The sequence below is a fragment of the Bradysia coprophila genome, unplaced genomic scaffold (genome assembly GCF_014529535.1).
Source record: "Bradysia coprophila strain Holo2 unplaced genomic scaffold, BU_Bcop_v1 contig_297, whole genome shotgun sequence".
Classification (NCBI taxonomy): Eukaryota; Metazoa; Arthropoda; class Insecta; order Diptera; family Sciaridae; genus Bradysia; species Bradysia coprophila.
In genome coordinates, this window is record NW_023503555.1 from 8,627,491 (window position 1) to 8,653,794 (window position 26,304).

General features: G+C 38.6%; 4 protein-coding genes across 6 annotated transcripts; 1 reads left to right on the forward strand and 3 right to left on the reverse strand.

The window, feature by feature from the left end:
* LOC119079028 (programmed cell death 6-interacting protein-like) lies at nucleotides 1-3,977 on the forward strand. Its single transcript, XM_037186809.1, has 9 exons — nucleotides 1-437; nucleotides 791-909; nucleotides 1,066-1,124; nucleotides 1,188-1,410; nucleotides 1,472-1,596; nucleotides 1,657-2,958; nucleotides 3,020-3,170; nucleotides 3,244-3,402; nucleotides 3,696-3,977. Exons 1-9 carry the CDS (start codon nucleotides 229-231, stop codon nucleotides 3,821-3,823), a joined length of 2,475 nt encoding a protein of 824 aa, XP_037042704.1. The 5' UTR covers nucleotides 1-228; the 3' UTR covers nucleotides 3,824-3,977.
* A 2,431-nt stretch (nucleotides 3,978-6,408) lies between these two features.
* LOC119079100 (protein lifeguard 2-like) lies at nucleotides 6,409-7,554 on the reverse strand. The gene is made up of 3 exons (XM_037186918.1): nucleotides 7,301-7,554; nucleotides 6,974-7,237; nucleotides 6,409-6,909 (listed from the first exon to the last, which is right to left on the reverse strand). The coding sequence occupies exons 1-3, from the start codon at nucleotides 7,543-7,545 to the stop codon at nucleotides 6,504-6,506; spliced, it is 915 nt and encodes a 304-aa protein (XP_037042813.1). The 5' UTR covers nucleotides 7,546-7,554; the 3' UTR covers nucleotides 6,409-6,503.
* Nucleotides 7,555-13,354: 5,800 nt separating this feature from the next.
* On the reverse strand, nucleotides 13,355-16,996 carry LOC119079056. The gene is made up of 2 exons (XM_037186860.1): nucleotides 16,901-16,996; nucleotides 13,355-15,071 (listed from the first exon to the last, which is right to left on the reverse strand). The coding sequence occupies exons 1-2, from the start codon at nucleotides 16,925-16,927 to the stop codon at nucleotides 13,452-13,454; spliced, it is 1,647 nt and encodes a 548-aa protein (XP_037042755.1). The 5' UTR covers nucleotides 16,928-16,996; the 3' UTR covers nucleotides 13,355-13,451.
* A 2,263-nt stretch (nucleotides 16,997-19,259) lies between these two features.
* On the reverse strand, nucleotides 19,260-24,560 carry LOC119079043 (DNA cross-link repair protein SNM1-like). 3 transcript variants are annotated; one of them, XM_037186831.1, is made up of 9 exons: nucleotides 23,900-24,560; nucleotides 22,666-22,667; nucleotides 21,380-21,407; nucleotides 20,996-21,307; nucleotides 20,815-20,926; nucleotides 20,290-20,433; nucleotides 19,899-20,220; nucleotides 19,726-19,837; nucleotides 19,260-19,660 (listed from the first exon to the last, which is right to left on the reverse strand). In XM_037186831.1, the coding sequence occupies exons 1-9, from the start codon at nucleotides 24,408-24,410 to the stop codon at nucleotides 19,332-19,334; spliced, it is 1,872 nt and encodes a 623-aa protein (XP_037042726.1). In that variant the 5' UTR covers nucleotides 24,411-24,560; the 3' UTR covers nucleotides 19,260-19,331. The 3 variants fall into 3 exon arrangements, with proteins under 3 accessions (XP_037042726.1, XP_037042728.1, XP_037042725.1); XM_037186833.1 differs by lacking the exon at nucleotides 22,666-22,667 and having other exon boundaries at nucleotides 21,380-21,433; nucleotides 23,996-24,560; XM_037186830.1 differs by lacking the exon at nucleotides 22,666-22,667 and having other exon boundaries at nucleotides 21,380-21,433.
* Between the last annotated feature and the right edge of the window lie 1,744 nt (nucleotides 24,561-26,304).

The window sequence follows — 26,304 nt, forward strand, 5'->3', positions numbered from 1 at the left end:
TTGACATATTAGACAACCTTGGGAACGATCTTACGTGCTAAACATTCTTTAGTACGTTTTAATCACAAAAAAAAAATTCATTTCGGATTCATTTTGCCTGTGAGTCATCAACACTGCAGATATAATTTGAATTTGTTGCTTATCACATCGTTCCGAATCAGTAAACAAATCGTAAACGTTGTAAGATTACATTCAAACCGTCGATATCTCAAACATTCCATCGAAACAATGTCTGAACTGTTGGTTGTCCCACTGAAAAAACCTGCAGAGGTAAACATTGCACCGCTAGGGAATTTGATACAAAGTGCGTACCAATCGAATTCGCCTGAAACTGCGGTTAGTTATTCCGAAGCTGTTAGTGAATTCGGTAAACTAAGGAACATTGCGATATGGAAGTTTTTCGAGAAGCACGAATCGTCGTTGGAAATTGTTTATGGGTGAGTAGGGCACTAGGTTAAAGTATCAGGGACCACAGAACTCAGAAATGTCTCGAATATGAGATTTGTATCTTGTGGAAGTGCTTTGCGGGTTACTTCTCTGATGTCTGGGAAAGGTGAAGGATCTGTGAAATGATAATAACATCTTACAATGCTTTGCATTTAATAGTGCTGTTCAAAGACACCACATCTCATCAGGCCATGGCCAAGTCGGAATAGTTCTATAAATACGGACCTTTGAAGAGATTGTCATTGTCCTTTCACTTCTTGTATCGTGTAGGACTATTCTGATCATTGTTCATAGCTCCATTCAACTTCTAAAAATCTGAGAATTCATTCGACTTTTCTTCCAGATATTATGACCAATTATGTGCCTTGGAAACAAAAATTCCGGTGAATGAGTTGCAGATTCCGTTCAAATGGAAAGATGCATTCGACAAAGGTTCACTTTTCGGTGGAAGAATGAGTCTGAGTGAGCAAATGAATCAAAATTTATTTTAAACCAATCGTATCCAATGATCTAACGGTTATGTCGCGATACGCTTGATGTTTTAAATAGGCTTCAGTGTTAACTGCAAACGTTTTTGTAACTGAACGAAATTCATAATTTTTGTCTCGACCATTTCAGCGTTAACATCATTGGCCTATGAAAAAGTTTGCATTTTATTTAACATTGCTGCCCTTCAGGTATGTGTGTCGCGTATAAATCAATGGATTGACACAGTCTTAAAATTGTATTTCTAATCTTAGAGCGCCATAGCAGCTTCACAGAGCATTGAGAATGACGACAGTCTTAAACTAGCTTCCAAGCTCTTTCAACAGAGTGCTGGAATATTCAATCACTTGAAGAGTCTGACTCCGGCAGCAATTCCACAAGAGCCGACTCCTGATTTGAATCCGGAAACTTTGCAAACTTTGTCAAATTTGATGATTGCGCAGGCTCAGGAAATTTTTGTCATTAAAGCGATACGAGGTAATGAGCCAATCAAAGTCATGATGACCTCGATAGTTCTTAAAGTCTTCCTTTTTCTCAGACAATATGAAAGACGCTATCGTCGCCAAGCTAGCTTGTCAATGTGAGGAACTGTACGCTGAAACACTACGTGGCTTGCAAAAGGATTCAGTGAAATCGATCTGGGATAAAGAATGGATACCGACCGTAAGTGTACTGAGACTGTTTCGGACGAGTATGTGAATTATAAAATTCCGTTTTGAACAGATTGCTGGAAAACAGGCTGGATTCCATGCCCTAACACAACTCTATCAGAGTTTGGTTAATCGTAGTAACAAAGCGGTTGGCGAAGAGATTGCCCGTTTAACACATGCTGTCGAACTGTTCAAATCCGCCCAATCTCGTTCCGGCAAATCGAATTTGTTCGAAGATTATGCTGGACGGGCGCAACGCAATCTGGCTGAATCAAAAAAGGACAACCACTTCATTTACAACGAAACCATTCCAGATATAAAAAATTTGGTTGCTCCTGGTAAGGCGCTCTTGGCAAAGCCTACAGCTCTACAGGCAACATTCAATCAGAGTCCAAAAGATCTGTTCGAGAATCTCGTTCCGGTTGCTCTACATCAAGCGTTGAGTGCATGCGAAACGCGAAAGAACGAGTGCGTGAACACGGAAATCATGAAACTTCGAGAGTCGACCCAGCTATTGAATAGCATATTGGCAAGTTTGAATTTACCGGCTGCGATCGAGACGAATGAAGGCTGCTCTGTGCCGCCATCGCTGTTAGAGAAAAGTGAAGAGGTTCGCAGTAAGGGTGGTATCGATCACATTAGGAATCTCATTGCCGAACTGCCCGATCTTCTCAACCGAAACCGTGAAATCCTCGATGTCACCGATCGTATGCTCGATGAGGAAGCGGAGTCTGACAAAGAATTACGTGAAAAATTCAAACAACTCACTCGAACACCGTCGGATAAATTGACCATTAACTTCCGGTCCAATGCCGCGAAATATCGGGAGATAATCAACAACGCCGTCCAAGCTGACAAGATTGTCCGCGAAAAATTCGACAAGTGTGCAAACGGCATGGAATTACTGTCGAAAAGTATGGCCGATCTGGAGAACGCCGTTCCAAGCAGCAATACAGCAGATGTACCGAATTGTTCCACCAGAGATGTATTGAAGCAGCTAATGGAATCCGTCGCTACAATGAAAGCCGAACGTGATGTTATCGAATCTGAACTGAAATCAGCCACAGTGAATATGCGAAATGAGTTCCTGGAAGCGCTGAGTCAGGACGGAGCCATTAATGAGCCAGCTCTGTCAGTGTCTGGAATCGGAAAAGTGCTTGGACCGTTGCAGGGTCAGGTTAAGGAGAGCCTTGAACGCCAGGAGATATTGGTTGGTGAGATACAGACAGCACATAAGAATTTCGTGGATGAGACGGGTTCTGGAACCGGTTCACGAGACGCATTTTACACGGAACTGTCTCTGGCGTACGCCAGTTTTATCGAACTGGATAACAATTTGAAGGAAGGAACGAAATTCTACAATGATCTGACTCAGGTAAATTTTTCGATTTACTGCCACACTTTACTCTTCAACTGGGCAACCATTTTTCCTTCAGCTACTCGTCGCCCTTCAAAACAAAATCACCGATTACTGCTTTGCTCGGCAAACCGAAAAGAAGGAATTCCTAAAAGATCTGTCATCCGAACTCAGCAATCATACACCGGCAGCGCCACCAACAGCTCCAGAAAATTTCACGTCTACCAATCGTAATAGTTGCAATCGCATTCCTTCTTCTTCCAATTTATCGTTTCTCTCTCTCTCTTTCATTCGTCAATGTAGCAACTCCACCTACAGCTCCCTCATCTGCTCCGTCTCCATACCCTCAGCAAATCCAAGGAATGCCGATACCGTACGGAGCGTCTCCAGCATACCCAATGTATGTACCGCCACCAATGCCTCAAGGTTTCAATCCGTACGCAACATTACCTTATCCGGCGAGTAAGTATAGTGCTTCAGACGCTTTTCAGACTATTTTTTCTTTGTTGCCGACAAAAATTACACGGCAAAATGAATGTTAAAACCAACGTAGTAATAGATTTTGCAATAGTACTTGATAAAGTACTTAGAACAGAGGAAGCAGCAGAGTCAGTTACTATTTATGGCATATAGTTATCAAAAAACAAAAATCTGAAAGACCTATGCCAGTCATTAGTATTACTGAGATAGATTAACTATCTGAAGCCAATACCCTGTCTCTCCAACATTCAACGACTTTTCCTCTTACATTGCAGATGCGTACAATTATCAAAACTTTCCGCAAGGACCACAACAGTACGGCACATACCCTGGAAACTATGCTCAACAGCAGCCACAACAACCACCCCCAGGTTATCCTAATTATAAACCGCCCGGATGGTAATTGGCCGGATTGATTTTAAAAGCGTTTGATCAAAGTTAAAAAGTTTCGGTTGCCGAAACAATTCTCTTGTTTTACGGTAAACAATTTAACTGCATTTATTAAAGAAAATCTATGGATTGCTTTGGTATTTTATTAAAATCTTTAAAATGAAGATGAGTTTTATAATATTGCTGTAAGAGATGTTGATTACATCTATGGCCTACGATACCGGGGTCTCAAAAAATTGTCGAACTCTGATTTTCGAAATTCAGGATGGAATCGATGGAATGACTTGTCGATTATTGAAAGAATTCGCCATTTTACTCTTGTTTTAAGAGCAATGGACCATTTGCAAACTTGTAGCCTACGTTTAGGCGGAAAAATATTCACTATTTGATGATTTATCTGAACTTTTTGTTTGAAAAATTGAGACCATTAAAGCATGCAAAAAAGTTTTACTTTTAATGAAAAAGTAACACCATTAAAGCACCAATTTTTCAAAGGTTTCTCTAAGTGGGTAAAGTTATGACTCACAAACCAATTTTTCCTTTTAAAATTAATACATTTTTGCATACTTTAACGGTTTTACTTAAAAAAAAAAATATTTTGGTTCAGAGAAATCATCAAAAAAGGAATATTTTTGCGCAGAAATGTAGGCTAGAAATTTGCCAAGGGGTGAGCGCTCTTAAATATTTCAACCGTTTTGATACATCATTTTTGCTTCGTTAACTCAATACCTTGTGTATTGGCTGACAAGAAATCATTATCTTCCTTTCACAAAATAAAATGTAAGAAAGTGTTTCGTTTACTAATAGACGACTTTTCAACTCTGGTAGATTAAAACATTTTTGGCGATGCTTCACGATGCACTCGTCTAAATAGGGCTTCAACCCACTTAAAACAGACCAACAGTTTCCACCGAAGGTATGGTGTTCTGTTCTTCGTGTTCATACGCGGTACGTTCTACCGACTGTCTATCAGTTCAGTTTATCTGAACATTTTTAAAACTCAGAAAAACAGTAGGTTACAGTGGATGGTTACAGTGCGAAAGTAATTCATTACATGACGTAATAATTTTGCGATAAAAGCAAACTTACAAGTGAATTTTTGAGCAACAAGTTTTCTGTAACTGCCTTTTCGACCAATATACAGAAGTGCCGAAGGCGAGGTATACAACTATACTTCTAGAAAAACAGTTATCGAAGCAAGTTGCTCAAAAACACACGAGTGAGTTTGCTAGTATCACAAAGTTGTTTCCACAGTAATGAAGTACGTAACAACATCCGATGTATTCCCATGTGAAAGTTGCCACATAGGATAATTTAAAAAAATTAACTGAAAGTACTAGTACTACACATGTAATGGATAGTTTTCCCAAGGAGCAAATTGCTATGTAATAGTCAAATTGCGCAGGGAGCAGGTATAGTAAAATTTACGAAAGTCATGGGTACTTCGGATTCCAATAGACTGAAGCAAAATAAGGCACAGATAGGTATATAGCTACAAGTAATTTTAGATTGAATTGAATGAATTGAAATGGCACTAGATGTGTAGATTGTCACATTTTTCGCAATAAAGGCAACGGAATGTCCTACTTTTCGTCACTTGTTGCGAAAAATAAATTTCAACGCACTCTGTTTATGAGAACATCATTCGTTTAGACAACACTCTCTCTAGCAAACAAACTCTTAGCTCTCTGTGTCAAATTCACACCTTATTGCTTGGCATTCTACAAATAGATTAACTTTGAAGATAGTAGCGTAGGCTTTCATCATATAATTATATTTTCGTAAAATGTGCATACGTATCGGCTAGGGTGTGTCGATTTCATTTTTTTAGTCATTCCTGGTTCCGCCCTACCGCGATTCACCCTCGCACTAGCAATAATAATCAGCAATTTTTTTTTTATATAAGTCAATATAAGCTTGCACCGTCACTTTTTCAAAAATTTTCGAGCTACACGAGATACTTGGATTATGGGTCCGAACCAAAAAAAAATCTACAGATGCTTTTGCAGAGTTTTCACTCTGTACGGCATCTAGAGGGTCTACTTGAACATACAAAAATTAAAAAAAGTTAAAAAAATGTTTTACCGTCATTTTGGTGTAGCACCAAGTTTCACCGAGGTGGAATTTTCAAGAATTTTGTATGTGAAAAATCATCTCTTGTGGGTAAATTTTATTCAAGCTATTGTTGTGATAGCTCATTTTGTAGGGTTTTATAGCGAATCTAGCAAGCGTACACTTTCGATAGGTAAATCTAAAAATTTATTGGTTTCGCTGTTGGAAACACAAACACAAACACAATTTTCATGGGTAAAATTTTAAGATTTCTAAATGCTGTGGTCGTTGATGACCAACATTAAATACTTAGTATGAAAATAGTTATTTTCGCAATTCCGGTCCATAATCATCACCTTTCCATGCATCCATTTAATGTCGTTTTGAAGGTATTTATTTCACTGTATTCCTGGACACAGTGCGATATCGCACGCTAAAGAGTCTATTACCTTCAACGAAGGCAAATAGTTATTTATGTACCAAGGTAGGTATGAAATGAATTTATGTATACACAAGAAGGATAAATAAAATCAAAAATTTATGAAATCACTGGAAAATGGCATTGTCTGTTCAAAAGACAGGAAAAGATTCGAGAGCCATCGAAATTATGAGGCAGATTGTATTTCGGTGGACTTTCTTGATTAAGAACTATTTCTTAGACAGGAACAGCTTAAAATGCAACCGCTACATAATCCAATGCCTGCCAAACAAACCAATATCGCATGAACAATGTCCACATAAATGTTCATGGCCCCGAATACATATTCCTTCGGAGTAAGTACGTAATGAGTGGTGCCGTGAACCATCATCTGCGCATTGACGACCAGGTATGTACAGAACATGGTCGATAATCCAGCAGCAATGCCAGCTTTGTCGGCACTCAGAAACGATAAGGAGATGCCGGAGCAAAGAATATTTAGTGTCCAAACGTACAGTACTGATCTGAAGTTTCCCAGATGATAACGACTTTGGAACTCGAACAGTGCCGTGGCCAAGCACACTACGCTTGTGCTTCCGACTGATGCGAGAAGAACCAGCGATAAAACTCTAACGGAAGGAGAAGATGTTACGTTCTACACGGGAATTGGCAATAAAACTCGCAATTACTCACTTAAAAGTAGCTGCGCAAGCCAAAGTTATGCCTTGGAAGATGGTGAAAATAACCATCGTAATACAGTTAGCCGGTGGGATTCTACGGACTCGTTCCCAAAATGAAATTATTGCCAGAACTGCGATCGACACGATCCATATAATGTAAAATTGTGTTGAGTCCCTTTTATTCCACTTGTCCAGCTGCTCAAATGGCACAAAAATTACGATCGCAATAATTCCCCCGATCAGAAGAAATTGGGCAGCTATGACAAGGAACAGATTGCTGGAATTTACACGTACAGTATGAGTCAATGGTGCAGCGAGCGTTAGAAGAAAACTCACTCACCGAATGAAAATTCGTCGAACATCTCTTGGTGTGTCGTTGCAGAAATGGTTTGCATAAACAAATTCAATTGGTACGGAAAGTTGTGGATGTATTACAGTTGTATTGTTAACTATGACGGTTGGAGGAAGTTGCTGCTGTTGATGCAGCAGCTGCTGCTCCAATGGTGTGCTGACAAATGCGTATTGAGGCGGTGGCGATTGAGGCGACAGAAGCTCTTCCTGGTCGTTGTGGCTGTTGCTCTGCATTGTTTACAGTGTGGGCTTTAAGAGCATTCAATCATTTCAATTTCAACTCACATCGTCGAAAGTTTACGAGTAAAGAAGGGATTTCATTCTAAACTTACGTTGTATTGTTGTATGAAGTGTGGAATAGCAATTTATTACAACAATTCAAACACTCTAACGCACAATTAACAAATTTGCAGTCGAAGACCTACTTAACCTTTTTAAATTCACGAATAATTTAACCTTTTTCGAAAGTCCGGAGGACGGTGCTTCTTTTAGGTTGTGAAATGCTTCATGAAACTATTCAAACTGAAACACCACTCGTGAAGCGTGATAAATATTTTTTTTTCGCCTTGTAAGCAAATAAATTGAAAGGGTTTCTTTACGCGAAAGAAAACACAGTCTGCGATTGTTTATGATTTTGTGTATCCAAAACATAAAATAGTTATTTATATACCAAGGTAGGTATGAAGGCATTTTTTCGCACTAAATGTCGATTGTCGACCCGAGGCGAAGAAGATGTCGACCCGAAGCGAAGAAGATGTCGACCCGAGACGAAGAAGATGTCGACCCGAGGCGAAGAAGATGTCGACCCGAAGCGAAGAAGATGTTGACCCGGGGCGAAGAAGACGTCGACCCGAGGCGAAGAAGATGTCGACCCGAGGTGAAGTATACAGTACAGTATACAACACAACACGTTATTGCTGAACAAAAATTTGATTTGTGATCAAGTAGGCAGAATTGACTGTTTAACCTGTCACATACGGATCTTCATCTGTTATCGATAACGACGCCAAAAACAATGACAAACTCTGGGTAATGTGGTTATTTATATAGTAAAATGCATGATAAAAAAATCGAAGTACAAGATTTGAAATCAGCAGATAAAAATACTTTGATCGGTAGGAGAATGGAGTTTAGAAACTAAGTGTAAAATCTAATACAGTTTAGTAATTTTCTTCATAAAAGAACTGCTGCCACTGAATTATTTTTTCATGAACAAACTTCACTACTGTGACATTTCATGGGAATGAATCAATGTGAAGTTGTTACACAAAAAAATAGTCCAATGAGATTCAACTATAAAAAAAGTGGCGCCTCTACAGGCCAACCGACTAGGCGAATAGAAGTAGTAGACCCGATAATAATACTGTTCAAATGCTTGTGTTAACATGTTAATTCACTCACACATGTATGCATGTATGAATACATGATTGAAAGATGGATGTAGCGTGCGAAAAAATGTTTCGCTAATCTTGGATGAAATAATCGAGTCTCATATAACATTAGAAACAGACGCGAAAATGTTCATTTCCGTCATTGAATTGTGAAATATTAGTTGAGTGTAAGACACATAATATATACTCGCATCACAGAATGAATCTAAACGAATTCGTGGAATTAAAAAAAGAACTATGTTGTTCAAGAAATTTTAAGCGGCAATCATCGATAAGCAGAAACTACTGTAATTAAAGAGAAAAGAAATAACTAAAATAAAATAAAGGCACCGAAGGATACAGCAAATTATCAACGGCTTAAACAGTAATCCATACATTCGGATGGAATTTTTACCCGATATTTTCATATATTTAAATTTCTTTATCACATGACTTTGCTGCAAAAAAATTATTATGAAAGATAATTGTTGATACTCATTAGGGTAGGGTGTGCCAATTTAAAAAAAAAATCAGTTCAGGCTTTAGGACTTACCTGCACCGATGCAGTGAACTATGTAGATAATAATAAAGTAAAACCAACAAAATTTTGGAAGAATTTTCAAAATTTGTTTGAGCTGTGGCTCCTAAAAAGACCAAAATTTGACTATGTTCTGTGTATTCGGGAAGTAGATAAATTATGTATTTGACAAGAAAAATTATATTTAATCATATAAGTAACAAATTTCCAAACAACAAAGCTTCAGGTCAAAGAAAATAGTCAAATTTTTATCATTCTTCCAAAATTTTGTTGGTTCGGCTTACTTATCAAGATACAGTCAGAATAAGCTCAAAATTTTGCCATTGGCGAAAAATTCGGTTTCTAAAAAAATATTTACCGAGCGAAAGGAATATTTTTCAATTTTTTCCAATTTTTCTACCAAACTTTTTTCACACTCGTTTCTCAAGGTAGAGTACCTAGAAGTGACACTAACAATAGGGTTCATACTTGAGCTAAGGCGCATCGAACAACATATTACTCATCGAGATCGGACGATATTCACTCAACCATGTTCGGGATAAGGCATATCGATCGACATATTGTTCATTCAAATCGGACGATATTTACTCAACTAAACGTAGTGACAAAACTTCATAAAATTTCTGGATTTTTCATTTTTGCCCTGATCCACCCTCAGTATTATCCGATATTGGTTACCGGCACTCCTATTTTCTGGCGTTATAGATTATTGACTTTCAGTCAAGGGAACTATTCTACATTTTGACTGGCTACGCTGTAATTTACAGGTTACTTGACACTTTCACCACCTTAATAAAAGTAGTTTTGTTTTCTAGAGAGAGTATTGGTTTAGACTAAAAAGGTGAATTTGTCTGGCTCTGGCAACGAATTGTTAAATTCTTGTAAAAACGGCTTACTGTAGAAGTGCGAATTCACCTTACCATTATTATAAGCTCAAACGAATTCTCTAAGTCTTCTTCAAGGCGTATGCATTACAAACGTTAAAGGGTTTTCTTATTGATGTTTTAAATATTAATATTTCATAGGAATCAATTAAATATGTCTATAAGGAATGTATACGAGAGTAAACAATAAATATCATTGAAAGACATTTGCTCATCGGCATTCCAATCTATCTGAATATACAATAAAGGAAATATAGCATTGAATGCAGGAACATATAATACCTGCCTGGGTGGATCTGTTTCTATCCAATGAAATTAAAACGTCATTCCTTTCCTATAGACTAAAGAAGAATCCCTTCTACTTACGAATTCTTTCCCCCAGCTAAATAATCTTATTTAAGGAACTTCTCTGAGAGGAACAGTAATTTAGTTAAGATGTCTCACGAGACCCGCAACTTGCATTACAAATAAATGAATTTAAACTTGTGTGAACGTTTATAATAAAATTTAAATAAATTGTTGGAATCTGGCACACAATGCAAAAAGGACACACTTTTGAACTACGTAAAAGATTAACTCACACGCGCAAGTTTAATGCTGCAAATGCTTTTTAGCCCTGTCATCGACTTAAGAGCGTACAAGGGTTTAGCCAAACCAAATAATAATCAATTTGGACAAATTTGATTCGACCAAATCATTGGATCAATTTTTGCGATTGAATCAATTTTTATCCGTTTAGTAATGTGTCCGATAATAGTATGCTATTTATGTATGACGATACCACTGACTATTTGTTGGATTATAAGCAGAGCCTACTTTTTAGAAACTTTTAGAGAAAATCGAGAAAATCAAGAAACTTTGAGAAATTCAAGAAACTTCGAGAAATTCAAGAAACTTCGAGAAATATTTCTTGAATTTCTCAAAGTTTCTTGATTTTCTCGAATTAGAGAAATTTCAAGAAATTCCAGAAAATTCAAGAAATTCGAGAAACTTCGAGAAATTCAAGAAATTTCAAGAAACTAATTTCTCGAGTTTCTTGAAGTTTCTCGAATTTCTCGAATTCGAGAAATTTTAAGAAATTCGAGAAATTTCGAGAAATTCAAGAAATTAGTTTCCAAAAAGTAGGCCCTGATTATAAGGTTTATAATCGTAGCAATCAAATTGATGTATTGATCGCAGTAGTTTAACAATGAAAACGTTTAGTTTAAATTGTGCATTGGCGAAAAGCAGTTTCATTAAATTATCTCTTTTGTAATTACTGAGTTACTTCTAATGTAATATCCCGGAGAATACCGAGATTCCTACAGGTTATGGCCCAGGAACGTCGGGATATTATTTTTTGAAATGAAAATTACAAGATTGAAAATGGATTTTGGATTTCAATCCCAGAACTAATGTTGAAGAAAATGCATTGAATATGGACATCCTATGAATACTGAAATGAATCTATAAACACCGGAACTATTAAGTCGACTATGGCTGTGAAAAATGACACGAGTAATTTCTTTTTTGAATGGATTGGACTAAACTAAGCAAAGTCGGTTTTGAGGATTGGATTCGCGATGAAAGGAAATTAAGAACGAAGATCAGGAAGAATGATGAAGAAAGTCGATGGAACAGAATTTGAGCTTTAGGATGGTTGAGAAGTAACAGAATTTGACCAACGCAAGAAGAAAGTCTCTGGAACAGAGTTTGAGCTCGAATACTGACGAGGAGCAACAGAATTTGACCAGTGCATGAGATTTGAGAAGATAATTTGATCAGTAAGATAAGATAAGAATTTGAGCGGAGAGCATCAGAATTCGGGCACAAGAAGAAAAAGAGAAGAAGTGAATAAGAGAAGATGATGTAAAAGGAGGAGGAATACAAAAAAGGATAAGATGAAGCTGAACTACGATATGTGTAAATGAGGAGGAGTAGTATAGATGCATTTACACAAATGGAAAGAAAGCTACAAGAGAATTAACATAAAGACGAAGAAGAGTTAAAAGAAAGACGGAGGAGAATTTAAAAAAAAGGAAGTTGTAAAATTCAGGAGGAGAGACGAAACAGTTTGGTTACAGAATTTGAACTGAAGATCCGTTGCAGAATTGGAGCACCTCAGGAAGTGAGAAATCGAGCAGAGCTAAAGAAAGATAAAAACAACGAAGAATCAAAGGAATTGAAGGAACCTGAAATAATTTGAATGAGGAGGAGATATCTGTATTTGGTAAACGTCGGCATTCGGAGTGTTGGATTATAAGGTTTATAATCGTAGCAATCAAATTGATGTACTGATCGCAGTAGTTTAACAATGAAAACGTTTAGTTTAAATTTTGCATTGGCGAAAAGCAGTTTCATTAAATTATCTCTTTTGTAATTACTGAGTTACTTCTAATGTAATATCCCGGAGAATACCGAGATTCCTACACTATTATTATTTTATAAAAATGTCTTCCTCTTGTGTAATATGTCTCTTGACTCAATAAAATGTGCATCGGATTCGGATATCTAACTCATGGTTTTATTTTATTTGTATGAAAAATCAGTAGAAATCATAGCAAATTGCTATTGTCCCGTACCCCTCCTTGTATGTGATACGTGATACAGATAAAGGTACCGTGTGATACGTACCGATAGAACGAGATGTTTATTTAGTGATATGCTCATCTAATGCGGTACCTGCGGTACCTACGTAATTTCAAGGTATGTGTAAAAAAGTGATAAAACCAGGTGAAGTTGAGGTCAATAATCACACGAAAACGTCACTTTTCATTTTCATGCCGAGTATGTACACATACAATATTCTACGCAGTTAATGTCAACCCAATTTAATGTCTTAGCTTTTGACGCGAGTGCATGTGTCCATACTGAGAAAAAGAGTTGAAAATCTCAGATGTGAGAGCTGCAACAGGTGAGATTTGCAATTTTTTTTTATTGGAATCTACAACTATGCTGCGCTTTCCATTTTAATCCGTTATTCATCACAGGCTAAACATAGGATAATTTTGTCGATCTCGTCAACCAACGCACTCCAAGAACTCGCATATAAATACAGTTTTTTATGTTGGTATATGGCACTGCGTTACGGACTTTCCATACAAAATAAGAGGCCAAATGAGAGCTAATGAATTCTGTCCCTTTGCCTGTTCTTGGAGTGCGTTGCGTCAACGCAAAATTGCTCGCGTGTATTTTTGGCCTATGACCTAAGACAATTTCAAGTATTTTAGGAAATTTATTCGGAAAAACTTAAATTTCAATTTTTTATTCGATTTTGTCTCTGCTGTTTGAACAATATCTCTGGCAACATAGCTTTTACTTGCAACATTTCAACTCTTTCTTCAACGTACCACATCCTCATTTACTATATCATTTATGACGGTACACGATCCGCTGTTTCGCAACTTCTTCCCGTAGCAACGCGTCAATTTTCGTTTCCTTTTTCTGAAATCTGTTGAACAACTGTGTGACACCCTTCCTAGCTTCTGCCCAGAATCGTAGTACTAGGTAAACAAACGTTGCAAGCGCAAAATAAGCAGCTATAACTACCACAATCAACAACAAAATCCAAACGTAAATTGTAAACTTCGTTGGGCAATCGACTGCGATTGGAATGATATCGAAGTCCATTTGCGACGCGTTTGGGAAGACGCGTTGGTTCACTGTCACAGTGATAAGATCATGGTGTTTATACCCCTGGTCTTTCAGTAATCCATCGGAGCGGAATTTTGAAATTTGAAATTGATCGCTCACGTTTATGGAAAACACATAATTCGGACAGGGCAGTGACTCGTTGTAGAAATTGATGTCTTGTCCATAGCAGTAGATAAAGAATTTGTCTCCCATCAGTTGAATCTGCACATCGTTCCCGTACACAGCAGTCTCCTTTGAACAGGACCTAGTCCAGAACTTTTCAAATGAATGCTGCGGTTTTTGGACCAGGTGACAATCGTCGGCCGTTGGCATATTACCAATGTCTTTGTCGAATAGAACCGTGCAGTTCTTTTCGGCCGAATGGAAAACATTCCGTGGTCCTTGGTATGTCAAAATTTCAATGTTGCCTGTGTTGAGGAGTTGTCTGTGTAACCGAAACGGTCTAGCTTCGAGAATGTGAGATGCGACTGAACTCTGTTCCAAATGAAAAACCGCCAATTGAGCCGACTTGGAGAATCGACAAAGTTTTGGTTTGTATCCTCTGTACATATCAAGGACAGTGTCGTTACGGGCCATCATCAAAATATCAAAAAATTCATCACTTAGGACACCTTGGCGCCAATTTTGAGAAAAGACGGACATACGGGTTTCTAGAGTACGGAAGTACGATGCAACATTGGTAGTTTCAATAATTCTGTCTCTGATATCGGGGTCCATATCTTTATGCCACTTTGCATTGTCTTTATTCGTTGTCATCGCCCGATTCAAATAAGCTGCTTCGTCGAGCATTTTCCTTTTAATTGTTCGCAGGTTGGCCCTGTTTTCCTTGAACTGTTTAAGTGTCCTAATTTCTTCGTTTAAAGGGTCATTAATCGTAACGTTGTTGCCTAGCAGTAAAGTGTTTCCTGTCATTATTTCCAGATCCAGCGGATAAATCTTTAATTCCGTTAAACGAATTGATCTTTTCAAATCTGAGAGTCGTCTCTCGCCGTCATCTATGTCACTGTTTCCATGAGGAGACGTAATTTCCAATGCAACTGTTCTAACAAAATTACGATACTCGGTCCGATTTTCTAATGGAGCGGCTTCCGTGCATAAGCGTTCCAGCTGATGAAACAACCGTTGATCGAATTCCCTTTCGCACCAATAAATTTCCTTTTCTTGAAAATAACGGCATGGAGTCTGGAACCGAACAGTAAATGTGAATTCTGAAGAATTACCCATCAGTACACCCGTTCGTGCCCATAAAAGCGGAGCCTCTTTGGTAAAGGTTGTGTGTGCACCCACTGTTGCAATTAGGGCCACAGTTATCATCATCACATCCAGCAGGCATATCTGTGGAACAGATTGAAATGCACAATGGAATAAATGTTTCTTGTGTTGCTATCTGTTTTCGTCTGCGACGTTAAAACAAAAGTGTTGTGCACTGGCTGAACCAGGCCTTATGTTCAGAGCCTAAAGGGCATACCGGAGTAAAAATAAAAGTCTCAAAGATTCGAAAAGTGACGTCTCACGTATCACAATACAAAGGATTTGAGACCGTGGAGACGTCTATTTTCGAACCTTTGAGACTTTTATTTTTACTTGGGTACCTGTGGCGTGGCAGTGGTGAAGACTATTGAAGTAGTTGGTTTTGTACGAATCAGTTAACAAAACTTATAAACGAAAAGAAGTTATGGGTCCACGCCAAATGAAACCTGGTGAAAATTCTAAATTTTCCGTATGAAGTGTACACCGTTGCAAAGAAAGTCAACCCGGGATATGCGATTGGTTTCCTTGTTCGGCCTGCATCGTTCCACATGTTGTCAAAGGGTCAAAGGAAGAGTAAAGAAAGTCAGTTCACACCGTTCACACACACGTATGTGTAGAATTGAAGAAACGTAAAGACAAGCGCTACTACTATGTGATGGAATACAAGTGGAACGAATAGAAGGAAAGAAACAAACGAAACCCACGGGAAGTAAAAAATAGCGACGAGTTCAGTGTTTAAGGACGTCCGTACAATTTGATTTAGTATATGGATGCTGCGAAAGTAATTCGTGTTCCCCAGCCGAAGACATACAAATGCACTTGCCGAAAAAGTGTTACCGAAGCTTGTTGCTTAAAATACATACACACAAGTGAGTTTGCTGATATCACAAAGTTGTTTCCGAATTGATAAGCTCTGTAGCAGAATCTAATGTATTCGGGTCTATTGCCTGCTAGGCCCATGCGACAGCTGGCTGTCATAAAGGAATTCACGTAAAATGAATCGAAAATATACTTCACACAATGCGTCACTTTCATACGGAGGAGACTGTTATGAAATGGTCAACTTTCTCATGGGGCAGTCAATAAATAATTTTAGGAAAAGTCTTTAGTGTTAACGTTGGCATATGTAAAAACCGCCGACTTATCTTAATAGATTCGATCATTTTACACTGGTGTTTTCACAACGCAGCCCAGAAAATATAAATTGTCTCCCCTCCGCTGAAACTTCGGAAGCCTTATGAAAAACGTTGTGTTTATCTCGAAACAAAAAGTTGTAAATTTTATTTTATGGGTTGTTTAGACACCCTCGAAGTGAAATTTCCAAATTTTCTTCCCTCGGCGAAGAAGAAGAATGTTCCAAGGTTGTAAACTTTGGGGAGGTCATGCAGATACAGATACGGCGGGTGACACACCACACTTGATGATAACATGGCGGAATTCATACAAAAATTCACCTACTGTGATGATGTCAGACGTGGTGGGTTCCCGCAAAGTTTGCAGCCTTGGAATGTTCAACACTACAGCCAATGCCCTCTCTAGCAATCAAAATACCACCTTATTTTGACAAACTTGACACTGTCGTTTTTTATGACGCAGTAGTTGCCGTGCATGCACAGATTTTAAACTTTATTTCATTTTTGCACACCAAGATGACGGAGGAAAAAACAAAAAAGACATCCCAATCACAAATTGTTCACTTTCAAATACTGTAATGGTGACAAGAGACATAATATTTTCAACATTAAAAGGGACATCACTGCGCTCATACTTCATTTAATGTACAGTTTTACCACCCTAATTACTCTAGTTTGTTTGCTAGAGAGAGTATGGCTATTCATCGGAATTCATTTGATGTGAGGGGTAGCCGATCGCCATGCACACTTATTTTCGATAATTGATTTACAGTTTCTTACCTTAACTTTTTCTTTTTCTGATTTCATACTGTTACAGAATAACAATCACTACAAAGCTGTGTAATTAACAACACTCTTCACGACAAAAATTGGACTGAGTCTTCATGTTGATGCTCGTACATCAACGGTTAGTTTTTTGTTGTTTTAAAGAAACAGACTGTTATAGTGATTACTTACCGGCTCAGGACATTGGGACCTCAAGAAAAATGTTTAACGGATGATCGTGCCATCTGATTTCCCATTCCTATCCGCAGGCCTTTACCTTTATAATGTAGTAAAATATGTCTTAAAACAATTGAAGTAGCAGATGATCCAATGATTTCTTGAACATGTTTTGATGAGACACCCTCGAAATGCAATTTCCAACTTTTCTTCTCTCGTTGAAAAAATGCCTATTGCAATCTTGAACGTTGCATTATAATGGGGGTTCCAACGGTATGCATCTTCGCTCATTTAAAATTTTCGACTATATAGGAGATGAACCGCTTGAAAAAATAAACCCAAGAAATTTATTTATTTACGTTTGAGCTGACTGATGCATTCTGACCGGAATATCGAAATTTCTTATCTTCAACTAGTTTCTGTTGTATAAACAAAATCCATTTGAAGAACTCTATGAATTTGCGTAAAAATGTGTGACTTAGCAATTATATTGTCCTTGAGTTTTAATATATTGATATGATGGCCGGAGGTGGATTATGGTTAAACTTAACTGAAGTCTCAGAAGAGATTCCCTCTTCCTTGCTTTATTGTCTGACCCAAGCAGGTTTTGTTTATACAACAGAAACTAGTTAAAGACAAGAAATTTCGATATTTCGGTCGGAATGCATCAGTTCATATCTGAACAATACGTACCAGTTGGGAATCTGCGGTAATGATCCATTACATAAAGAATATTGCTGGATCATTTATAGTGAATTACTATGTGATATAATGGATTTTCGCATCAACTGGCAATTATTTCAGAAATTTTTCGCGAACTTTAAGCTGGAAAATTGTATGGCTAAGAATTTGTTCGAGAATTTACAAGAATAAATTTCACGAGAACAGGCTTTTACGTCAATAAACCAGAGTACATTGGATGCTGCCGCGTAAAATTCAATATTTCGGAAGCAACTTTATGATACTCAAACTCACTCGAGCATTTTCGAGTTCTTCGGTACTGATTTTCGATAGAAGCGTTAGAACCATATCAAGTTCTGATACAAATTTGATAAAATATTATTGGTAAAATAACGATCGTTCCGACAAAATAATTGGTCCTTCCATTTTTTATTAAGCTACTGTGGATCCTTATATGGCGCACAAAATTTTTATTCAAAAAATCGATAAATTGTTCGATAAATTGACCATTTTGAAAGTGCCTGCTATCGAAGAGGAAAAAAGTCATTTGTATGAACCGGCTTCAGGCTAAAAAGAACCATGTTGCGGTTCTCAAAACTCGCGACCGACCAATTCCAAAGATTTAGACAGAATAGTCCAGAGAAATTTTTGAAATATTATTTTTTAATTAATTTTCCGATCGCCTATAGAACGATTGATATTCGCGGTAGTAGAGCGAGGACTCCTATAACGCTAAATAATTGCAGGTAAAATAAATAATCAGTTTCGCAAGTCAGCTGAACTTCAGGAGTGTTTGTTGTGAAGAACGTACTCTGTTGACCTGGAAATTTCATATTGAAGGTGCTGTCACCAGAGAAAATGAAATTTCCAGCTTTTTTCCCGAGGTCAGAACACCGCTCTTCACAACAATGGCTCCCAAAGTTTCAGCTGACGTGAGGAACTAATTATTTATTTCACCTGCGTCCTAAAAATCATATTTTCTCCACTCAAAAGGCAATGAGACAATGTTGTTTGTTGACGCTTCGTCTGATGACAATTCGGGGAGAAAATGTGTATTTTCTCCTCCAGTTTTGACAGGAAGCGTTTCGTTTTTGTTTCGGAAAGTTGTGTAACAAATTGGATGTTTTTGATTCGTGGAAAAATAGCTCGCACACATTAAAAGGGGTTTTACCTCTGGAAGAAAATTGGAAATTCAATCTCGAACGATTCATAGTACTCGCTACGCTCTGGCCACAAAACTTCGCTCTTGTTGGAATATACTGTTTTCTTCCCTTGGTAAACAAATAACTATATCGATAGTTTGTTATTTGCGGTGCGACAAATCACGTTAGCGTCCTATCGCAGTTCAGTACGATGTAGTTTTTCCTGTTTTGTTAGTTCATTTTTTTTGGGCAGCCAGCTCAGCTTAAGAGCAGAAGCTAACAAATAAGCTGACAGTGATGATTCTGTTGAAAGAGTCTCTACTCCACCTACCTCATAATACCTTCTAGCTTGTTGGTCGAGTTAAATCAGCTCGTTAACCGTAATAAAAAATCTTTTATTTTCTCTCTCAACTCCACAATACATACATAAAGGCATCCCTGGTCAATCAGGGCATATAATCTGTTTCCAATGAATCGTAACTACCAGCATCATCGAGTATCAGTTGCTGTTGTTGGTCATGATGTCCAGAACCGCCCAAATTTCCCGTCAACTTGTCGATGACAGGACAGGAAGTTTTGCGCAGCTTCATGAACGATGTCATCGTACTTTGACTCGATTTCATCGGTTTCGGTACGGATAGCCAGGCAGCCGGAACTTTTTTGGTATTCGCATTTCCCGACGATATTGGCACCGTAGAAATGACCGTTTCCGGTTGGACAAAACGCACAAATCTTTCCAGTTCGCTGTAGGAGGAATGTTCCGAATATTGAACACCTGAAACAGTTATGACATTAGCAGCCATGACTAGTTGATTAAATGGAAAATGTGCAGCGACTCACCGACTATTGAAACCCTGCTACCGTACTGAGGTTTCGTATTCTGTGCCCAGCCTGTCGGACGAAAGGCCAACAGCACATGATCTCGGAAATTCTTCAAATAGTCCATCAGAAACTGAGGACACAAAATTCTCGTTAGTCAATCGGACAAAGTGTGAAAGACGGTAGAGTCATACCGCATAATTGACGCACTGTATTGGAATGACATGCAACTGAGCCTCGTCACGTGCATCACAGATGCAATTCTTGATGATTTGATTGTCATTCTCTTCCGTGTAGATCAAATCGAATGCTTTCCTTCGTTCGTCTTCCAGCCACACCTTCATATTGAATGTCTGCGCAATGTGTGCCCAAACTCTTTCCTTGCCGACCATATATGAACCAACCACTACCACAAACTTCTTGCCGGCAGCCTTCTGTTTGAATTTCCTTATTTCGTCTTCCACAAACAAAAGTGCGTCATTTTGCGTGCCGAAATTGTACGATTTGTGCAGATACCTAGCAAGTAGAAAGAGTTCGTCCAAGGTTCGAGCAACAACTTTACACTGTTAACGTGTCAGCACTTACGTTGTGTCCAGATAAATGGTGGAAATGTTGTTGTTCCAAAAAACCGGATTCGATTCCATTTCGGGCGTGGCTCGAAAATCTCCGGTATGCAGAATGGTTCGGCCGCATTGCAATTTGAAGATGAACATTACAGCACCTGGGCAGCTGGAGAAAATTTGTCTTCAGTTAGTGCGGGTAAGAAATGGCTTGAGATAGAGAGAAGTATCTAAAGTTCAAGTGAAAGATCAGGCTGAAGTACTGTAATGGGTGGAGTTGGAAACGAAGTAATTAGAGGACTGGAGGAAAGACTTTAAGGTAAGGAATAGAGCAAGAAGACTGCATCTAAAACATGAAAATCTTTTACGGTACTGTTCACAAATGACGTAGCACATTCTTAAGAAATTTTCGTCATTCCCTCCCCTCTAGCAAAAAAGATCAGAATTATCCCAAAACTGTAAGAACCGTCAAGTATTCTCGAACATCCCTTCTTCCTAAGGACGTGACGTCATTTGTGAACAGCCCCTAGCAACCAGTGGCTTTACTTACTGATTGGCATCGATTGGCGTTACTTCCACTCCGTCAATGACATAACTTTGGTTGATGTTCATTGTTCTGATGAGCCTTCCATTAACTTTCAGTATTGCTTGCACCAATCGACCTGCCGACGAACGATACAACTGGACTTTTAACTCTCACTGATCGATTTTCCGTTTCGTGTTCAACTCACCCGTAACGCTCGACATGTAAATCGGATGATTGAATTTTCTGTTCAGGCCGTTATAATGGTCACTGTGAAAATGGGTCAAAAAGTAGGCCGCCACGCCGTCCAAATCACCGTAACGAAACGCATCGACAGCAAAATTCGTTCCAGCGACGATTTTGTATTCGGGACACTTGAGTGCTTTGCGTTTTGGCGTAGTCAACACGACTTGTTGGGGTGGAGCAGGTGGTTGTGGTGGAGTTTTGGCTTTAGGTTGCTCTTCGACATTATCAGCATCGAGTTCATCTGACGACGAAAGAACGATCACATCTGATGGAGCTGTGTTTTGGGAGAAATTTTGGTCAATCTTTCCCCGTTCGTAGGATAATCATAAATTGTTTTTGGACTTACGTGTAACAGGTTCTGAAACACTGGGAACCTCGCAAGGAACACTAGGAACGTCTCCTGTAAATATAAAAAAGAAAAACAGAAATTTACTAGAGAACATGCAACAGACGACAAGCATGAGTCTACTCTAAGCTGAAAACACACCGATCCGGTGTGATAATCGATCCTAGTAATCGCTCAGCGACTGTGCTAGAAGTTACCGTAACGTTAATAACAAGATCTTATCCTGTTACAGACGGCTGTCATCTGTTATCGACAACGACAGCAAGAATAAATGACAAGCGCTGACTAATGAGGTCTTATATAGCAAAAAACATGTTCAAAACAAATGAAGTAAAAGATTTCTGAAATCAATCTCTGAATATTTCGATCAAATGAAGTAATAGATCAGTTAGTAAAGCTGTTAATATGTTTGCCGTCAGTGAGAGGTTATATGTCCACGAAGATCGTTAGGGTAACCGAAGATCAGGTAGAGAGCAGCCTATGAAGCGAGGTAGAATAGTGGATGTATTTGAGACTGGTTTACAACAGAATAATCGACCAAATTGGCTTTGTGGTATCGTTGCATTGGCAGATATATTTTTAAAATTTTATTGCCTGCGACCTCTACGTGGGATTTGTGCCGTGCAAATAAATGTAAAATTTGTATCGACTATTCTGACGTGTCTAATATTCAACAATTATTGTCTTCGACTGTACAGCATCAACCGGAAACGATTTCGCATCACCAAACTATAATAAAATCCAACAGCGAAAACTAACCGAAGCAGCCTTTCAAACGTGTCAACTGATCATTTCAAATCATTTTTCCCTAAATGTCCTAAATTTGCCATCCAAACAATGCCATTTAACCACCAAATGAATTCAAATTTTTCCGATCGAAATGACATCCGAGCGAAGCGAGGTATATTTCGGGGCAGAGCTCATGCTCCAGCACCAATTATTCGATCAAAATTGTCCCGCAATGTCATACCGATGAAGTCGAACCGAAATTCTCAATTACAGTCCAAAATTTTTAATCACCGTGATCATGCCACAGTGAACAATTTAAACGTAGAATTACCTCAATCGCTGGAGAAGAACGAAACGACGGTAGTGAAAGTCCCGTCTATTCAACTGATGGTGCATGACAATCGTCTTTCAAATTTGTCAGAATCAAATGGCTGTGCTTCGGTACAAAGTGATCAGTCTTTGCTGCTTCGACTGGATCGCTGTACACTTGACCAAACGACCATAAGCGTCAGTGCGCCAGTGAAATTAGAAAATTGCATTGTACCCCGTGCACAAACATCTAACGTGGATTCTGCTGAAAGAGTTGCCATGGAGGGAGTTCCAGAGAATGATTTAACAGTATCGAACAACAACAGTTGCGTTTTACAATCCGCAGGCAAGTGTCTTTTCGATGTGAATTATTTGAACCCGCCCATCCCTCGGAAATCAAATACATTTATTAAGGACGGTATCGAAGACGCTTCGTCGTCGAAAACGTTGATGCAAACACTCGTAGCGGACCATATGAAAATTACACCCGATACAATAGTGAATGATCTGAACATAGGGGACTCTCAAACATTGTTCGAAAATAAGCGAGCCGATCGACTCGAAACTGAATTGAAGACCTACAGTGAAAGTCTGAAGAAATACGACCAAGCAGCGAAAGACGTGATAGACAAATTCACCGAGTCTCTGAATGAAAAAGGAAATATCATCAGGAAATACGAAGAAGAGCTGTCGTTGTTCAACAGTAGGGTCAGTCAACTACAGACGCATTTAGTGGAGTCGCTGGAACGTACAAAACAAATGGAATCGATTGCCGTTAATGCAGCGATTTCACATCCTACGGTTGATCTGAAAGCGGAAAACGAAAAGCTGAAAGAATTCGTTAAGAATCTGGAAACGAAATTGGCCAGACGTGACCTGCACATTTACAACTTGAAAGAAGTTCTGACAATTGAAACGAATAAATTAAAGGAACTGAACAAGGCTCAGGTGGAGATAAATCAGCTGCAACGCGACAATATCGACAAGTCTCGCGAAATTTCAATTTTACGGGACGAGCTTAGGTACGCCGCCAAAATGAGAACGGAATTGGCAAGCGAATATGACGAGAAAATTGCTAAATTAAAGAAACTTTTGGCGATTCGGGAGTACTTACTGGTAAAGGGAAAGTCTTGAGCGGAACGGTTTCTCAATTTGGAAATAAAGGAACTTGTCGCAACCCATCCTATATTCGACACCCGACTGAGTTATTCATTTATAAAATTTGCTTAAAATATCCAATCAACTCTTCGTGCAGCAGTCTAGGTCTACCTTCGGACAATGTCCTCCACTTCTTGGTCCATCTGCCAGAAAACTAACGAGTCGTGAGAAGAATCACTCAAAATTCCGAAGGGAATTCTTGAACAAGAGTGAAGATTTAGCATCTAGAGTCCTCCGTCCTTATCCTTACTTATTTCCACATCACCCTCCACCTTAAAAAACAAAGCAAAACCAACTCAATCCTCTCCCCACCCGCAAATTTACCTTCAATCCTATTAGTTGCAGCAGATGCAGTGGTTACAGTCGACTTTCCGAAATAGTCCGTAATTTTATTGCATTTTATGGTCAATAATGGCTTACGTCGTTTGATTGGCGTCTTTTTCTTTGGTTCACTAACATCCACACCGTCCGATTGGGCATTGCTTTGACTCCTTCTTTTCTTCGGACTTCTTTTCTTCACAGTCCCGGTAACAATGTCATTGTCATCATCATCCGAACTCTTAATTCGATTTTGATTTCGACGTTTCTGTGTTGTTCGCCTCTGCCGCACAACATCATCTTCACTCGATGAGCATTGAACACCATTTCGCTTTAATTGTGCAGTTTGTCCACTTCCTTCCATTACGTTCTCATCATTTCTTCGACTGGCGATTCTGGTGGAACGACGGGCGGAAGTGGTCTTTGGGGATGAATGTGGCGGTTCTGCACTCAATACAGTAAATGGCTTACACTTAAGGATTATTTTCTGGTCATTTGAGGTATCGTTGGACTGCATTGATAACAAGAGCACACACACAAAAAAAAAATTGAGATTTACTGTCACGGTTCCCGCGGAATTTATCTTCGTCAACACAAACACTTCTTTGAGGAACTGTGGCCACCCACTACATCTTTACGATGTCGTACTTCACAATGTTATGACATTTAAATTCACGTTACGAGGTTTGAACAGTTCAACCGATTCAACTGACAGTTTTGCTGCGGCGCGCGAAGAATTTAATTTTTTTTTGACCACATTAGCAACAGCTTACTGTTGTTCTGGTTGTACACAATGAAAGTATACGCTTTTGGTAATGTCAAAGTTTGTAGAGCGGAGGGAATCAAAGTATATAAACACTGAAGATAGCGCAGTTCCTCAGGGAATAGCAAGAAATACGGATCCCGACTTTAAGGTGAATTTCGTATGACGCCAATACATATATTTACAGCATGTTGTACGCATGTGTATTGATATACAATAAATTCACCTCAAAGTAGGGATTCGCATGTTTTTGCGGATCTGCGCTACCTTCAGTGTTTATATACTTTGGAGGGAATAGCGATTTCTTATGAAGAAACTCACCTCTCAATCCTTTTCATTGAAAGGTGAGTTTCTTTATATGAAATTGCTATTTCCTCCGGTTTGTATGGACAGACCATACCTGGTTTGTACATTCATTGGTTGTCAAAGAGTAGATGGATTAGTCGGAAACAGCCTCAATATTAACAACACACATTCTGCGGGAAAACAGTGGCCGAGACAATTTTTCACTGAAATTCGCAAAACATGGAAGTTATTCTTTTTGTACGTAGCGTTCGAGCAACAAGTCTTGAAGGACCTCATTAGTTTCGACAGTATAAGGTGGTCAAATTTTGTGAAAGTTCGCAAAAAATCTGAAAATTTGTGACCACCCTATACTGTCCAAACTATTGAGGCTCTACAGCAAACGTTTGTAAAGAATAAAAGTTCGATTCATGTGAAAAAGTGACAACTGAGGACTGATATGCGGGAAGAGGGGAAGAAACAGAAAAAGTAAAAGAATATGAAAATTTGCTGTTTTCTCTCTACTGTTTTACAAATTTTCTTAAAAATTTAATATTTTGTTTCGTATTGACGAGACGAGAGATTTCATTTGACATATCGCACACTAATTTTGTGCGAAAACATCCTGATATATGCTTGAAAAACTAGTGAAAACAGGCAAGACGAATTCGAACGTTTGAATTTTAGAAAAATCGGCTTTGTCCATCGGTAGCTATTGGCGAGACCGCAAGCAAAACAGCGTGTTTTGCCAACGCACTGTCTGGATGTTTTCGCTCAAAGAACGTGTGCGATATGTCAAATGAAATGTATTGACGAGACAAAACAAAATATTTAATTTTTTAGAAAATTTTCCTAATTTTCATGCTTTCCCGCACCACCCATATAGTTCAGACAACGACATTGACATGTTTGTCTAGTTTTAATTCACTGATGGGATTAACTAGCTAGTGACCATCCACATCACCAAGGGAGTAGGGTATTGAGTAAACTACGGAATTATTTCTGAAGAGATTCAAAGTTCATATGAGAAAATGGCACTGCCCGTGCCCATTGTAGTTAACATAGAGTTTTGATCGAATATTAATCATCAGTGATTTTATGGTCATCAAATTCAGCAATTGCGGGCTATCAGATCAGATGCTGGGCACTCCTTCTAATGACCCAAGGAGTTTTCTAGGAAATCTATTACTTCGTTACTTTTAACATTCATTCTTTGGCATATAAGACCACTCTAGGAATTTTCTGTGGTTATTGTCGATAACAGAGATGTTCCAGACTTTATGACAAAATTTGACGCAGAAAATGTTTACAATAAAGTGAACACATTTTAAATCCCAGTCACTACTTGGAGAAACTCCAAAAAAAG